Source organism: Musca autumnalis, unplaced genomic scaffold, assembly GCF_047663935.1.
Source record: "Musca autumnalis isolate F117 unplaced genomic scaffold, ASM4766393v1 scaffold_3, whole genome shotgun sequence".
In the NCBI taxonomy this organism is placed as follows: domain Eukaryota; kingdom Metazoa; phylum Arthropoda; class Insecta; order Diptera; family Muscidae; genus Musca; species Musca autumnalis.
Window position 1 is genome coordinate 105195574 of NW_027411866.1, and position 16836 is coordinate 105212409.

The 16836-nt window shown below is 37.5% G+C and overlaps 1 protein-coding gene across 2 annotated transcripts in view; it reads left to right on the forward strand.

The window, feature by feature from the left end:
* The first annotated feature begins 2245 nt into the window (after positions 1 to 2245).
* fd3F (forkhead domain 3F) overlaps positions 2246 to 16836 on the forward strand; it is a 42450-nt gene continuing 27859 nt past the window's right edge. Inside the window, exons 1-2 of one of the 2 annotated variants that reach the window (XM_073973382.1) lie at positions 2246 to 3787; positions 9891 to 9986. In XM_073973382.1, the coding sequence (XP_073829483.1) occupies positions 2571 to 3787; positions 9891 to 9986 (1313 nt within the window). In that variant the 5' untranslated portion in view covers positions 2246 to 2570. The remainder of the gene's footprint in view (positions 3788 to 9890; positions 9987 to 16836) is intronic. The other variant, XM_073973383.1, reaches the window with a different exon arrangement.

The following is a 16836-nucleotide window of genomic DNA, read 5'->3' on the forward strand; positions in this document are numbered from 1 at the left end:
TTCCAAAACTTTAGAAATTGTGGAAGCTTGCACCCCTATTTTAGTTTCTTGGTTTTTTTTTTTTGCAAAATTGATACCGATATTTCCTTGTTTTTCTAATTTGCATATTTCTGGAGTTAAGGTAAGATATAGAGTTTTTGTGTATTCTAGGACCTATAGTAAAACTTGATGGCGAAGAAATTTGTATAATATTTTGATCCGATAAGATCACATTTTATAGGAGGAGGGACCAAAAAGACCCCTTAAATGACCGCCTGAGGGTTAAATAATATCAAAAATGTAATCAGCGGCCCGAAAAACATAAGAACCAAAGGTTAAGTCAAAATCCATTCATTTTTAAAGCTTTGGCCAGGTTTTTCGGAAAATCGGACACTGTGCTATGTGCCAAGTTTCAGTCAAATCGGATACTCAGTTCGTAGCATATATCCTATTCGTTTGTATATCATTTTTAGTCATCTGAACCTAGATAATCTGTATCTAGATTCAAAAATTCTGCAACTTGGACTGGCTGGCGGTAATATATCCCGGAATGCAAGCTAAGAGTTCTTTTAGTCCGTCCGGAATATAGAAGAACCCCGGTCCATGGATCTGTTCCGTTTGTCAGATCCGCATCCACCACATGTCAACTTCGGTGAAATATAATGGATATAGTAAAAGAATGCACTTCCGAGGGTGTTCTGCTCTTATCCGCGATAGTTATATTGCTGCTTGCTGCGCCAGAACATCTATCAACGCGGCTCCAACCAAGTACGTCGGAACGAGAGACACCCCAGAAGTCTCCCCAACAACAACAAACGCAGCATCTTACACTCCATGTTGTTATTGAGTAGGAGGAATTCCACTGCAATTCCCACTGCACTTAACAGAGGTCTGTATGAATTGTGAACAACTTTAACTTCGATGTAATTATCAACAAACACTTATCCATTGTAATTCTCATTCACTTCGCGTTACTGCCCGAATATGTATTCCGGTTTTACTCACTAAAGATGTCGAACACCAGCCGAAACAGTAGAAGTAGACGTGTGGCCCGTCAGCAGTCTCGATACCTAGCGGACAGCAGCCCGAATAGCACAGAGTCCAGCTTCATTTATCCATATAGCACAGAGCCGAGCTACATATCTCTGAGCCGACAGCATCCGATTACCACTGAAGCAAACAACACACCTGCTTGCCTGCCCGAATATGTATTCCGGTTTTACTCACTAAAGATGTCGAACACCAGCCGAAACAGTAGAAGTAGACGTGTGGCCCGTCAGCAGTCTCGATACCTAGCGGACAGCAGCCCGAATAGCACAGAGTCCAGCTTCATTTATCGATATAGCACAGAGCCGAGCTACATATCTCTAAGCCGACAGCATCCGATTACCACTGAAGCAAACAACACACCTGCTTGCCTTGAAGCGACCACATCACAATACTACATAGCCGGGCAACATATCCGATTGCCTCTGGCTCAACACCAACAATCCGATTGTCATCGACTCAACATAAATAAGCCGATTATCTTCAAACAGATCATATCAACGACGAGCTGACAGCAATAACCCGATTACCATCGAATCAATCATATCTATCCGATTATCTTCGAGCCGATCGCCAACGAGCCCAAAGCAATAACCCGATTACCATAGAACCGATCATCTCAACCCGATCGCAATGGAGCCGACGGGAACCACCCGTTTATCATCGAGCCGACTAGAACTATATTCCTCACACATGTTGTTCGTACATCATTTATAATAAAGATTGAAATTGTAAACACTCGTGCTTCACTAAAGGTCTGAATACATAAGCAGGCTCGTCGCTTGGCTTTCTAGCTTTGGTTCATTTCTGACATAATAAAAATAAAAGAATAAAGAAGGCCGAACCAATTTCGAACTAGGTTGTCCTTTTCTTTTTTATTCTTTTATCAGAAGCGAGCAAGGCAAGCAGGCGAGGCAGCTTATGTACCCAGGCCTTTATTGTTTTAGCCATCCAGCCAGACAGACATGCGGACATGGCTAAATCGACTCCAAATTGTCCAAAATTTAAATGAGACCCATTTCTGATATACCTTTATATACCCCCTGTAAGCATTAAGTCACTAATCCTAACATTATTACAATATCCACCCCCACATTTTATTTCCTCTATAAGCCACTGTGCAATAGGGACGAAGAGAATGCTAACAACGATGAAAAAGAGACAACAGGAACCCCAATAGAGAGTAATTGCGCAAAATTGATGTGAAATTTTAATTGATACGCTACGATAGGATACGATTAAAAGAGGGCGATAGGAATGAATGACGACGAGGAAAAGGAAATTTGTGAAAAAAGGATATTTCAGTTTGTTAAAAACTCGGCGAAGGTAAACAACAACATTTTTCCTCTAAACGGTTGGGAACGTTTAACGGTTACACCTACTACTTCCACATAGAGAGTTTGTCTAAAGAAATTTTGAAAACAACATGCGGTGTAGTGCATTGAAAAGTGACAAGTGGTGACAGTTGAAATAGAAAAAATATATAAAAAAGAATACCAAACATTTGAAGTCTTCTACTGATTTATTTTTTTCCTCGAAAGAAAATGATTTTAAATATGCCCGTTACAAACGGTGCCGTGTCCAACACCCAGTCAGGTCAAAGTGAATTTTGTGATTTTTTGAAACGTAAATATCCCGACGATGAGAATGGCAACAACAGACAGAACAATCAGAATCAGAGTGTTGAAAATCAAAACAGTGATAGTAATAATTCGTGGAAGAAAGCCAAACATAATGAAGAAATGGATGACGAGGCAAAGGCCAATTATGAAATGGTGGCAGATACAACCTCTCCTGCAACAGCTTATAATGGTGGTGAAATTTCAACTTCTTCCCCCGAAAAATATCCCATAAATAATGGAAGTTCCCCGGTGACAACAACAACCAACATAACCTGCTCCAATTCTCAGGCGGAAGCCACCACCACGCCCAATGTTAACAGTAGCAATTCCAACACATTCAATATCATGACCAATAATCCGGCATTTATAAATGATCTTTTTGCCTATGATGCCAATTTGTTGGTACCCACAACATCCTCAGACAATTTACTCAGCAATGGGGAACCCTGCTTCACAGCACCTTCGGCCATTTGTGTAAATACCACCCAACAATTTTCCGAAGATAATGGTGACAATTGGCAGGCCACAGATCTCTTGGAATTAGATCATCGCTACAACTCTACACTACAAACTGAAATTACACAATTGAATCCTACGGTATCGCTAAAGCCGCATGAAGAAAATCTGGTAACACTGGTTGAACAGCAGCACAATTCAAGTCATCAGCATCCTCAACAGCACCCGAGTAATCACAGCCCATACATGCATCATCAAGAAAATCAAGAACAAAACTCTAAATCTGCTCAATTAACGGGGAAACAATTACCTCCCGCACACAACCAACCACCAGCAGTGGACAATGAACCGGATTTTGAGGATCGCAATCTGTCATGGCTCTTGAACTTTAAATTTGATGAATTTCCCCATTTAAATCCGGATCTATCGGGAGTGCAAAATAAATCCTTAAAATCGACATTGCATTGCAATGGTTCTTCGGCAGGCGGAGGAAGTTATAAGGTCATTAATGGAAATTCCCACAGTGGCACTCAAAGCGGTCGAGAACGTTCCAAATCACCTAAAAATAAAGCTGGTAGAAAATTCGAAGAACTTGTTATGGAAGTGACCTCCGAAATGGAGGGCAGTGATATGGTGGTTGCTGAAAATGTCGTCATTGAGGATACCACAATTCCACAAAGAGCGTAAGTATTTTTGGATAGTTTACAAAGTCTATAATATTTGAATATGCGATCAAAAAATTCTATTCGGCACAGCAGAACTTTTTATGCTTTACACCATAAAATTAATTCAAACCAGATTTCAGCAAATTCGGTTCAATAATGTGGCTGTAGCTTTAAAATTCTCAAAATAGGGAGAGTTTCTGTTCTAAAGGAGCTATATGAAAACGTGGACCTTTAAGTGGCCCATACACTATCAAATTTTGATGTCAAAATTTGTAGTAGTATGTGTAATTTTTGTAAATATGAGAATGTGTGTGTGAATTTCATGGATTGAGGAAAATCAAAATAGTTTTGATTTTCAAAATGAAACCCAATCAATCCGATGAATATGGTTTATTTTCAAAATTGTCAAAAAGAAATTTTGAAAAAAGAAAACATTGTGTTTGGAAAGAAATAAAATTAAGTTCATTCGTTTTTAGAGGAATATTTGATGATTTCGGTTGCAGATTGAAGGCTGATTGAAAGCTTTGCTACACACTTATGAAGCACACACCTACGTAAGCGGTTCTTCGGCTGGACAATGTGGCTAAAATAGTCAAAATACCGATAATAGGGAAGTACCGTTCAATGGGAGATATATATAGATTTGGTCCTATTTAAACAAATTTCAAATGGAAAGTTTTATACCCTCAACGAAGACAAAATATCAAAATACCAAAGCCATTTCGGTGGGACATTGAGGCCAAAAATTTCAAAAAAACGCAAATCGGGAAGTACCGTTCTCTGGGTTTATATGAAGACGTGAACATATACCGACAAATTTCAGGTGGAAAGTTGTATACCCTCGCCAAAGACAAAACACCAAAATTTCAGCCATTTCGATGGGATATTGAGGCCACAACCTTCAAAATACCGAACATCGGGAGTTTCCGTTCTATGGGGTCTATATAAAGATGTGGACCTATTTCCAAAAATATCAGATGGAAAGTTTTATACCCCCAACGAAGACAAAATGAAGTCACAGACTTCAAAATGCCGAACATCGGGAGGTACCGTCCTATGGGGGCTATATGAAGACCCAAGGAAGTCTAAGTACACATTTTAGCCATTTCGTTGGTATATTGAGGCCACAGCCTTCAAAATACCGAAAATCGGGAGGTACCGTTGTATGGGGGCTATATGAAGACGTGAACCTATACCGACAAATTTCAGGTGGAAAGTTTTATACCCTCGACGAAGACAAAATACCAAATTTCAGCCATTTCGATAGGATATTGAGGCAACAACCTTTAAAATACCGAACATCGGGAGGGTAGCGTTCTATGGGGTCTATATAAAGATGTGGACTTATTTCCACAAATATCAGATGCAAGTTTTATACCCCCAACGAAGACAAAGTACAAAATTTTAGCCATTTCGGTGGGATATTGAAGTCACAGCCTTCAAAATTCCGAAAATCGGGAGGACCGTCCTATGGGACTAGGACCTATACTGACAAATTTCAGGTGGAAAGTTTTATACCACCACGAAGACAAAGTGCAAAATTTTAGATATTTCAGTGGGATATTGAAGTCACAGCCTTCAAAATGCCGAGAATCGGGAGGAAACGTCCTGTGGGACGAGACCTATACTGACAAATTTCAAATTTAATTCAAAATAACACCCATTTCAAAATACCGGTATTCGGGGTGTACCGTTCTGTCGGGGCTATATGAAGACGTGGACCTATACCGAAAAATTTCACATGAAAATTGGTATACCCCCAACGAAGACTAAGTACCAATTGTCAGCAGGGACGTACGCAGGATTTTATTTTGGGGGGGGGGCCACCTTGACCAAAAATTATGAAATTAAAAAATGTTGTGTAGCGTTACATAAAGCTATTTTAAAGGGTTTTTTGTTGATTTTATATGAAATATTGACACAATGTATATAATTTCAATAGAGAGTGTTTACAATATTTTAGATATAACTTTGAACTTTGGAACAGATTATAATAAATTAGTCTTTGGGTATAAAACTTCACGATTGTGGGCGTTGCGAATAAATGCTTATGTTGAGCTCATAAAATTGACTTCAATAAGAGCGCAAAAGTTTTGCACTTTTGTGGTGGGAAAAAAGGAGTGGACCGATTTGTCTTAAAGTTCGGTTGATCCGTTTGAGAGTTGTTATACGCTAGAGCCAGACAGACGGCCGAACTGGGCTAAATCGACGCCAATTATTTGAAGCGGCTTTTGTCGAAACATATGGGAAGTCAAAGGCCATTATTTCGATGAGGTACATTTTTATCGTTAGCCTAAAGACCGAAATTACAGCAGATTTTAATACAAATTTAACCAATGTTTGAGCATTAATTTCGTTTCAACTACAACTTTGTTAATGATAGGAAAAAAATTCTGGTGGGTATGCTACTTATAGCAGATATTAGAACTTTATGAAGCACAATAATAAATTTTTCTCCATTAAATAAATAATAAACAAGTAAAAAAGTATCAGTCGGCTTTGCCGACAGAGGTATACCCTCAGCATGTGTATATTGAAACAATTTAACGGGTTTTAAAAAATTTGGGCGTTTGAAAAGACAAAAATGTTGATTAGGATTAAAGATCAACAGTTTTGCGGAGGAGATACTAAAAGGAATGGATCGACATTGACCGTTATGGAATTGGATCTCCAGCCACAACATATGGTGTCATAGGGGGTTTTTACACTCTTCGGGCTGTTTGCTCAAGAAGTATGGACTTGCCCCTAAAAAAACATTTAATATCGTAATTGAGGCAGCGAATGCAAGTTGCTTCAACAAAAATCAAAGTTAGTCGTTATTAGGTCTTAAAGTGAACTTATACGAAATTTTGTGTGGGAGGTACCGAATGGAGTGGGCAAGCATAGTCCATATTTGAACCTGATCTATATCTGGTAGATATATTAGGATGTGTAAAGTATAGACCAATTCGGCCACTCCCTTCAAGAGTTACCGTACGAACAAATTTTCCGAACATTTTTGAACTTTTGTGGGGGAGGTACCTGAAGGAGTGGACCGATATTGCTTATCTTCAAACTTAAACTATGTTTGAACAAAATATTACTAAGGCCATATTTTTGACCGAATCGGCAGATCCGTTCGAGAGTTATCTTGCGCTCCAACCACCTCACAGGGTGTCATAGGGGTTTTTTGCAACTTTCATGCTATTTTCTCAGGAAGTATGGACTTGCCCCTGATGAAGCTTGTACCGTCGTATGGAGGGCAGTGAATACAAGTTGCTAAAACAAAAATTAAGGCGATTCGAGAGATGACCCTAAACTGAACTTTTCCGAAATTTTGTGTGGGAGGTACCCGAAGGAGTGGACCTATTGAGACCATATTGGAACCTCACGTTACTCTGGTAGAATGTTTACGCTAGACAAAGTATGGAACAAATCGGTAACTCCCTTCAAGAGTTATCGTGCGCACAAACTTTCCGAACATTTTCGAACTTTTGTGGGGAGGTACAGGAAGGAGTGGACCGATGTATCTCATCTTCGAACTTAAACTAAGTTTGGACAAAATATTACTAATGCCAAAATTTGAACCGAATCGGTTCATCCGTTCGAGAGTTATCGTGCGCTCCAGCCAGCAGGACAGACAGACAGACAGACAGACGGACGGACATGGCTAGATCGACTCCAAATTGTCTGAAACACATTTCGTCCAAACATACTTGGGGTCTAAAACCACTATTTCGATGAGGCACATTTTCATCGTATCAAAGTGTATATACCCTCCTTAGCCTAAAGGCTGAGGGTATAAAAATTAAGGTAGTAAAACAAGAGATATACTCCACGGAAAACACTTGATATATCTTACATTTTGTCCAGTAAATAGTAATTTCATGCACTTCCAATCCGCACACTACTAAACTCGTCATTTTTTGAATACAGAATGAGTTTAAAGCCTCAAGACCTTTATATTCATTACAGAATTCCTCGAGCCTTTATTATTTTTATTATAAAATAACATGATATATGGAAGTAATTCAGATTTTACTTGAAGTTTTTCTCAAAAATAGTATTCAAACAAAAAAATTTTAAATATTTCTTAGACAACTTGTTCTTAAAGTAAATTTTTAGTACATAACCTTCAGAACAATCTAATTTTTCTATTCAAAATTCCAAAAATAATTTTTATTATTTTTATTATTTAGAGAAAAAACGTATTAATTTGTTAAAGTAGCTCAAAAAATTGTAGTCGATCAAACCCTTTTGAGGGGGGGGCGAGTTCAAGGGCTCTTTGAAAATCGTTTTAATTTTTTACCGTATGTACTCCTTGTGGTCTTGTCTACAGCCATATAATCTCTTTATCTTAAATCAAACTTAAAGATATATCTATAGACTATAATGGCCAACACCTTCGGATGTACCTTCCTCAAAAGTTCGAAGGAAGTCTTTGCGGTTCTGATTATAATTACACAATTTTTTTTTTTTGAAATATTGACCAAATGCTAAAAAATGCCTACCGTACGAATTGATCCCAAACTTAGAATATGTCTGAACATGACTCTAGTTTAAGGATAATTGTCGGATTGTATTGGAATTTTAATAGCAGGCAGTCGTTGTGATTACGAATACAACTTTCTGAGATATGGGCCTAGAAATGTTGCAATATTTGGGACCACTCCTTCATACACCACTCACTCTAAAGTTTTTATTCAGTAATATTTGTTAGAATGCTATAATTTTATTCTCCATACTTCTTTCGATAACGGCCCGAGAGTTCCAAAAACGCCTTCCATGAGGAACTTAATTGGGCTAAAACCAATCGTCTTCGCCTCCGCAGCTGGCGTTCTTCTGTTGCGTTGGATGGAGGATGTTCTCGAAGTACGGCATTCACACTTTATATTTGAACTGCGTGCGCAACTGCGTCAGAGTGAATGCTATCCAAGCCTGCCTGGTGGGCTCATTGATCTAGAGGATCTCGTTTGTACCTTTTAATCTCACTGAATTGTGGAGATCTCTGCTGATATGCCTTGGTGAGGAAAGCCTGTCCACAAGATTGTTACAGAAATGTTCACGGCGATAACACCCAAGCAGGTACTGCATCTACAACATCTGTCCGATGTACCGGTAAAATGTTCATATATGTTCATCTCCGAGTTTTATAATTTGGGACAGAAGTTTCTATTAATATTAAGATGTTTGGTATTGAAAATATGCTATATCGGTCCACGTTCTGATGTAGCCACAATAGAACGACACCCTCCGATTTTCGGTATTTTGAATAATTTAGCCAAATTATCCAACCGAAACTGCTAAAATTCGGCATTTACACCCCATTGGGTCTACTAATTGTTCCCGCGAAGAACTGTAGGTCCTAATGAACGGTACTTCTTGATTTTGGGACATGTTGAAGATTTTAGCGATATTATCCAACCGACAAAGCTGGAATTTTGTCTTTAGTGTTTGTCGTTACAGATCGACGTTTTGATAAAGCCCTCCCCATAAAACTGTATCTCCCGATTTGTGATATTTTTAGGGTTTAAGCAACATTATTCAACTGAAAAGGCTGAAATTCGGTATTTACTCTCCGCTAGAAGTATAAAATATGCAAATAATTTGTTTGGGTGCAAACAAATAATATGTTTGTATTCCAAACAAATTATTTGTTTGCTGCATTTTTTTTCTCTGTATACAGACCGCCTCCTAGTATAGAAGGACTCAATCGGAGCCTTCTATAGAACAGAAGGCCTCCATAGGAGGCTTCTATAGGTATATATGTCTATTTTCTAGAAATGCATCTCCGTGGGTTATTTCTATAAAACAGAATGCCTCCAAAGCTGTTATTTATTGTGCAATAGTTTGTCATTTATTGGCTTATGGTCGGAAATCCCGACTATTCACATCTTTCAATTATAATTTTTACAAAATTCCAAGCAAACAAATTAACGATGTTTTTCCTTTTTAATTTTCCAACAATGAAAACATGTCTACTCGGTTATTGGTCGTGCTGCTGGCGCTGCTGTTGGTATTCCCTGTGCTGAAAATAATGTCTACCTTGGATGTTTTATGTGTGGTCGATGTGGCATAAACCACAAAAAAACACCAAACTCAACTCTTCGTCTCCTTCGCATTTTCAATGGGAAAACAAAAGGCCAAAGAAACCACCATTCACCTATACCGAACTTATCGAATACGCCCTTGAGGATAAGGGTGAGCTGACAGTCTCCGGCATATACACATGGATATCGTAAGTAGTAAATGTAGACAGTAGTTACTTGTAAAGAGGGTGAAATTTATACTACAACGCCATTTTGTATATAAGTTGGGGTTACATTGGTGGAGTGCTCCACCTCCGTTACACACTAATACCAAGCATGTGATTGGGTGTTTATGGTAGGTGTGCGTATGCGTTTGTGTGTTGGTGTTCTCCATACCTAAAAGTAAATTAAACTTTGGTTGATCAGTTAACAAATCTTTTTTCTGGATTTTTTGAAGTATTTCTGTTTTCCTTTTAGTTTTAGAGTTTTGTAAAGAATTTCAATTTTGTTGTTACATAGTTTTAGTTTTCATGTACACATGTCGCAAAAATACTTTTTGTAATGAATATCCTTGCTTTTGTTTTTGTTATTTAACCACATGAGGATATTTGTTATTGCAACGCGGCATTTTAATTTTCCTATCGATGTTGTTAGGGTAGCTGATTATAAGAGAGTTTTCTTTCATCGCTAATTATTACAAACCGATTTACATAGCAATGGTATAAGTAGATAGGCACAGTAGGAATCAATTTATGCTACCAAATACCTAATATGGATATTATGTGATTTTCTCTTTGGAAATAACTTCTCTCTTTTAGTTTATAAGTGCACTTAGTTTGTCGAGCAATGTATAAACTTTTCTATTCCTTTTTAATTTATTACTCCTTTCCTTTGTTTTGACTGCTGGTATACTAACAAGGTTTGTTTGGCATTCTTTTTGCTTATCATGTTGTTTGTTCTTTTGCAACGTTTAAAGGAATTTAATTCATTGTTGTTTGTTGTCAAAGTACCCACCGGATTATCAACAAGTTGCTAATTATTGCAAAACAGCGAAAAACATAATGGAATGTTATTTGCTTTGATTGAGATTTCCGATAAGAAAATAAATGTTCCACATTTTTTACTGAGGAAAATGTCAAATTTGAAATTTTAATTGCGGGACTCTTGAAGCTACTATTAGATTCTAAGGCGAGTGATATAAAACAACTATTATAGAAATTAACAAGTAAAAAAGTTTTTAGTACGAACTTTGAAATAATTTTAAGTAAAACAAGTATGAAAGTATCACTCAGCTGTGCTGACGGAGATAAACCCTCAGCCACTGACCAAAACCAAAACAAAACCAACACTGAAAAAGAATCAAAACGATGCTCTTAAACTTCACTTTATCTGAATTTTGTGTGGGTGGTACCCGAACAAGTGGACTGCATGAAATAATATGATGTGTAAAGTCTGCACCAAACTCACTGCAGGAATTATGTTGCTGATTTGCCATTTTGGTTGGTGCCGCTAGGTTTTCTTGGAACTTTTAGGCCAATATCACAGGAAGCATGGACTTGCGCAAGAAAAAAAATTGTACCGTCGTAAAGGGAGCCGCAAGGACAACTTACTGAAATAAATTTCAAAACGATCCGAGAGGAGCTCTTAAACTTCACATTATTCAAATTTTGTGTGGGAGGTACTTGAAGGAATGGACCAATATATTCGAACCCGATCTATACCTGGATGAATACCCTAAATTTGGTTCGAATCGGTTAATCCGTTCGAGAGTTATTGTGCGCACCAGCCAGCCAGACGGACAGACAGACGGACGGACATGGCTAAATCGACTCCAAATGGTCTGAAACGAATTTTGTCCAAACATACTTGGGATCTAAAGCCGTTATTTCGATAAGGTACATTTTTGGTCGTATCAAACAGTAGAAAGGATATAAGGGTAAGCCTTTTTGATGTAGATGTTTTGGATCCCTTGGAACAATTAAGGTTCCCAGCTGGATCGCCAATTTGGACCGAAAAATACAAACACAATTAGCATTGGAGAAGTCTTCTGGCCACTGTAAGCCCAAGTTACAGCCACTGAAAAAAGTCGTTAATAACTTCAAAGTACCTGAAGTCGGCTGGTACGGTTATATGGGACCATTCCAAAATGCGGACCCTTATCGCCAATTTCTAGAAATCCTACATGCCAAGTTACAGCTAATTCGTTCAGCACAATCCACGAAATACCCAAAATCGGGAGGTACCGTTATATGGGGCTATACCAAAACATGAACATCTCGCTTATACCTCAAAAAACTGGTTTTCTGATTTTTTTTTACGACTTCTTTATTTTGTGTCAAATTTTCAAGGAAATATCCGCCAGATTGACAGCTCCTAGAGCTGCGCCATCCCATGGGGCCTCAAAACCATTAACTGTGAGATCCTCTACTAGCTGCCGGTGATCATTATAAATCGTCCCTTCGGGATCAGGTTTGTCAATGCCTGCTACTACTGAGTCTTTCTTCAAAGCGGACATTGTTCTTGAATGGTCAGAGTTACCAGATGTTTCTCGTGAAGACCTTTTTGTCTCAGAAGATCGTTTTGGTCCCTTGATTCACCATACCGACAGCTCCCCTTTAAAGGCTTGCTCTGCCGAATCACGTCATACTTCCATCCGCCCTGCCAAAACATCGTCTATCAGCAGCCAAAGACCATCACTAATCTTCCCTTCGGAATCGGCTGTGTCAATGACTGCTACTAAGAGGTCGTCTGGGGATGTCTTTATCGTCGGCACAGTTATTAAATGGCCAGTGCCATCGGGTGTATCTTATAAGGTATTTTTGTCTCGAAAGATCGTCTAGGTCTGAATCAGGAATTTATTCGATTCTTCTTGCCGACAGCTAATGACTTTGGCCCCACAATGCAGGGTTGTTCTGCCGAAGCACGTGTTACTTTCATCCACACAGACATATGGGAGGACTCTCCTCATAGGAACCTCCACCAGCTGCCAGTAGTGTCGTCACTAATCCTCCCTATGGGATCAGCTTAGTCTTTGACTGCTACCAGGAGGCCGTATGGGCCTGTATCCTCACATGATCACACTTTCCTGTTGCGAGGTGGGTTTGGACTCTTAAGTTCATCCCTTTCCCACAGAGAAAGATGTCCGAACAGCTTGACTCTTCATTGGTGGTTATCATGGTGTTTGCCAATCCATTTGTAACTCCTCGAAACAATCTTCTTAGATCCCTCAAAGTGTAAATATTCTTGATGAGCGTGAAATTCTACATCGATATAGCTTTGTCCATCCGTCTGTCCGGTTGTGGAAAAAACTCTAGCGTCCGAATGGATCGAAGTAGGTGGAAAACATTTTGGGGAAATGTATTTAAGGAATTTGCCCTCCGAATTGCTAGTAATTTGGGATTTTGTGTTTCCAGAAGAGAAAACATTTTCACAAAAAACCTATACAGAAGGCACACGTATTGGTACACGCAGAAAAAAATTCAGCAAACATATTATATGTTTGGATGCAAACATAAAATATGTTTGGATCCAAACATATTATATGTTTGCAACAGTCCCTAACATAACATATGTTTGGATCCAAACATATTTTACGTTATAACATATATTTTTATGTTAGAACATATATATGTTTGCTGCAAAGTATGTTAGAGAGACCGTTTATTTTCCTCCGTGTATAATATAAAGGCACCAACCGATTTCGATATTTTGAGGTTTCTGGACAAATTATCTATAATTTGACCAGGCCCGGCTTAACTTTTCAGTTTTTTACTTCTTTAGTTGGAGAAGATGCTGCTAGGAGCCAGCTTTGAGCTTAGCCTCGGCATACATCTGTGGTATCTTAGCCATAGGGCATGTCGAAGTCACGATGGACTTAAAGTGTTAGGTCTCCAACCCAGTCTGAGCTACAACGGGTAGTGTATGGGTATTTTCACTATTCTAACAGCATATTTTTGCTGCTGTGTCCTTCTGGGTCAGGAACATAGAAGGGATAGAGTCATTCTCCGCCAATATCCTCAGCGGGGAGAGGAATTGACTCACCTGAGTTAATGGATTTCTTGCTTTTGTTTTCCTTGCAGGATCGGTAACATTAACTTCCGCTAAGTTGGCTGCCGGTTTGAAGAGAGTGATTCGCTCAATCGGGAGAATTCTTTTGGTTACATTCCAAATCTCATCATAAACACAAACTTTAAACAGTCTTTCTAAAATCCTTCACAATCACAATTTTAGGATCCTCATCGGTGAACTTTTAAAACAAATCGCGTTTTTCACGATTTTGCTTGGAAACCCCAAGTTCTATCGAAATGGGATCAAAGTGAAAATTCTCTACAAGATAGACCTTTCTGATATTTTCATAGGTTTTACCATATTTCAGATAAAGAAGTTGAAATTGGGACAATGTACTGACTGCATCGCCTGCTTATAAAACAATGTCATGACTGCAATTTCCCCGCATAAACTTATATATCTCAAAAATGGTTCAACCTAGGAAAAAATTACGAAAGCCAATCTTGTAGAGAATTTTTACAGCTTTTAGATTTTCAAGCAAAATAGTGAAACCCTAAAAAACCTAAACCCTAAAAAACCTCTATGAACATTGTTGTTTCAGAATCCGCAAAAACTTTCCAGGTGTAAGGACTTTTCATTTAAAGATAGTTAAAAAATTTACTGAAATGATGGATTAAAAAACTCAAAATTACAATTTTTGGCTTTAAACAAACTACGTTTTCTGGTCATAAAATGGACAACAAATAAAAATAAAATCGATAGATGAAGGACTAGATTTCGATGTCCTCGACAACGCCACAAAATTGTATGACAATCAGTTCATTCGTTTTTGAGCTATAGTTGGCAATGATTTCAAAATGTTTTTTTCGTTTTTACTTTCTGTGTTGCATACAAAACAAAATAAATGTTTGACTTTTAAAATTCGTATCTCAGGCAATATTGTTCCGATCACATATTCAACTTATATACCTAGGAAAAAACCACAAAGGCCAATCTTATAGAGGATTTTCACAGCTATAACTTTTCCTTTCCGACTTCGATGGTACTTGCCATTTTCAATCAAAATCCTGAAAACCTTAAAGAAACCCAAACTGCAATTTTGGGAAGCGTCCGTTTTTTGTTTTTTTGTAGTATCTCCTTTAGTCTATTTACTAATAGTTTTTTAACAATTATCCGCAAGATTCTAACATACAGAGCAGTCTATACGAGGAAGGGTTCTCTAACAGTTTATTATTTTTTCGTAGAAGTAAGAGATGTTCCTGTTTCCAGATTTTTGGGAACATAGCTTATATGAGACACTGATTAAAGTTGTGTTCAAATAGGGAGCGTGGAGTTTTAAACTTCTTCGCATACTTCATCCTTGGATTTTTTTCTTTGCTATTTTTATTTCTCTGCGTAGATTTTTTCTTGCTAGCCTGTACTCTTCTAGTGCTACAGGATCACAAATTCTTCCAGTGGCCACTCTTTTTGTTCTATGGATTTTTTTACTCGGTTTTCTTTGCACACCAATAAACTTTGTTTCTGGTCTTCATGATTAGAAAGATGAATAATTTAATAGTGGTAAAAGGCATGTATTCCATCTATTCGAACGTTATGAAAACATGTTAATTATATTAGAAAAATCTATACCCATACAATCAATGTCAACTCCCAACTCTATCATATGTAATCACCCACTAATATTATCCTTAGAAATAATTAGTAACCATTATTCTGTAGGTTAAGTATTCTAGCATAGCACAATTTTCAAGGTTTCTAAAAACACAACAATAAAACTATGAAACTAAATAAAATAAATGAATTTTTTATCTAAAAACTTTGATTCATCACAAGAAAGTAAAAATACCTTCTTCCACCCCCTTGCAAGTAAAGCGAAGTTAAGCGAAAAACCACTTAAAAAGAAATGTTAATAAAGATTGCGTGCATAAATCATATATGAATGAATTTACATAGTTTCACAATTACCTGTCATTCCTACAATAATAACAATAAAAACTGAATAAAAAACCACCACCATACCAGTGGAGAATGGCGATAGGGATGCCGTTTTTGGATTTGTAATAAAATTATTCTGAAGCTCTATAGAGGATTTCTGTATTTTTTTTAATCAAAGACAACAATTGAAAATTGATTCAAAAGTTCAAATACATACATACATATATGGCCAGTTTCTCTTAAGCATAGTACACACCGGCCAACAAAACTGACAGTCATCGAGGTCTATTTTGTTAAAGTCAAAGTCTAGCTGAATAATTACTTTCCTAATCTCTAAATAATACTTTACATATTGTATATCAAGCATTATTACCTAAACAAAAGTTTTTATTTGCCAGAAAATTGTAGCAAAAGTTCGTTGACTGTCAGTTTTGACTGATGGTGTGTACTCCCCTTTAAACGATTGGTATTCAAATTCGTTCGAATTATAATCAAACTTCTGTTATAGAAAATTTTTGTTTGATTGAAAACAAAGCTAAATGAAATATTTTTCAAAAAACAGATGTTTTGTTGTAGTTCGAACGAATTGGTATTCGAATCGCCTTAGTGAAACAGGTCCATAATATCACTGGCATAAATTGATTATACGAACAGTTGGCAGTAAAATCTGAAATTTTTATCATTGGTAGATCTTCTCGTCCTGACTACAAACATATAAAACTTTTCGGGGAGAAGACCATACTTCCACTGATATGGGCTTCTGAAGTTCAGAAAATTCCCTATGTTTACTTGGAAAAAAATACAATTTAAAAGAAAATGTTGTTCCCGTGCCGGAGATTAACTCCTGTCCATAGGAGAAAGTCTTAAATCCCAGGCCGAAGGCCGGCTATTTAGAGATACATTGTACTACATATCGACATCTCCAAATAATAGTATGCTAAGTCTGAAAAGTGAGTTTTGCAGGAGAAGCTCTCAAAGTTTGGAAATTTTTTTGAACTTCAGTACTATGCTAAGTCGATATTTGTTTATAACTTCTGTTCGGATTGACCGATCATTACCAAAATTAGACAGAATTTAAGTTAAAGGACGTTAAATATAAAAATATAAAGAACTTGA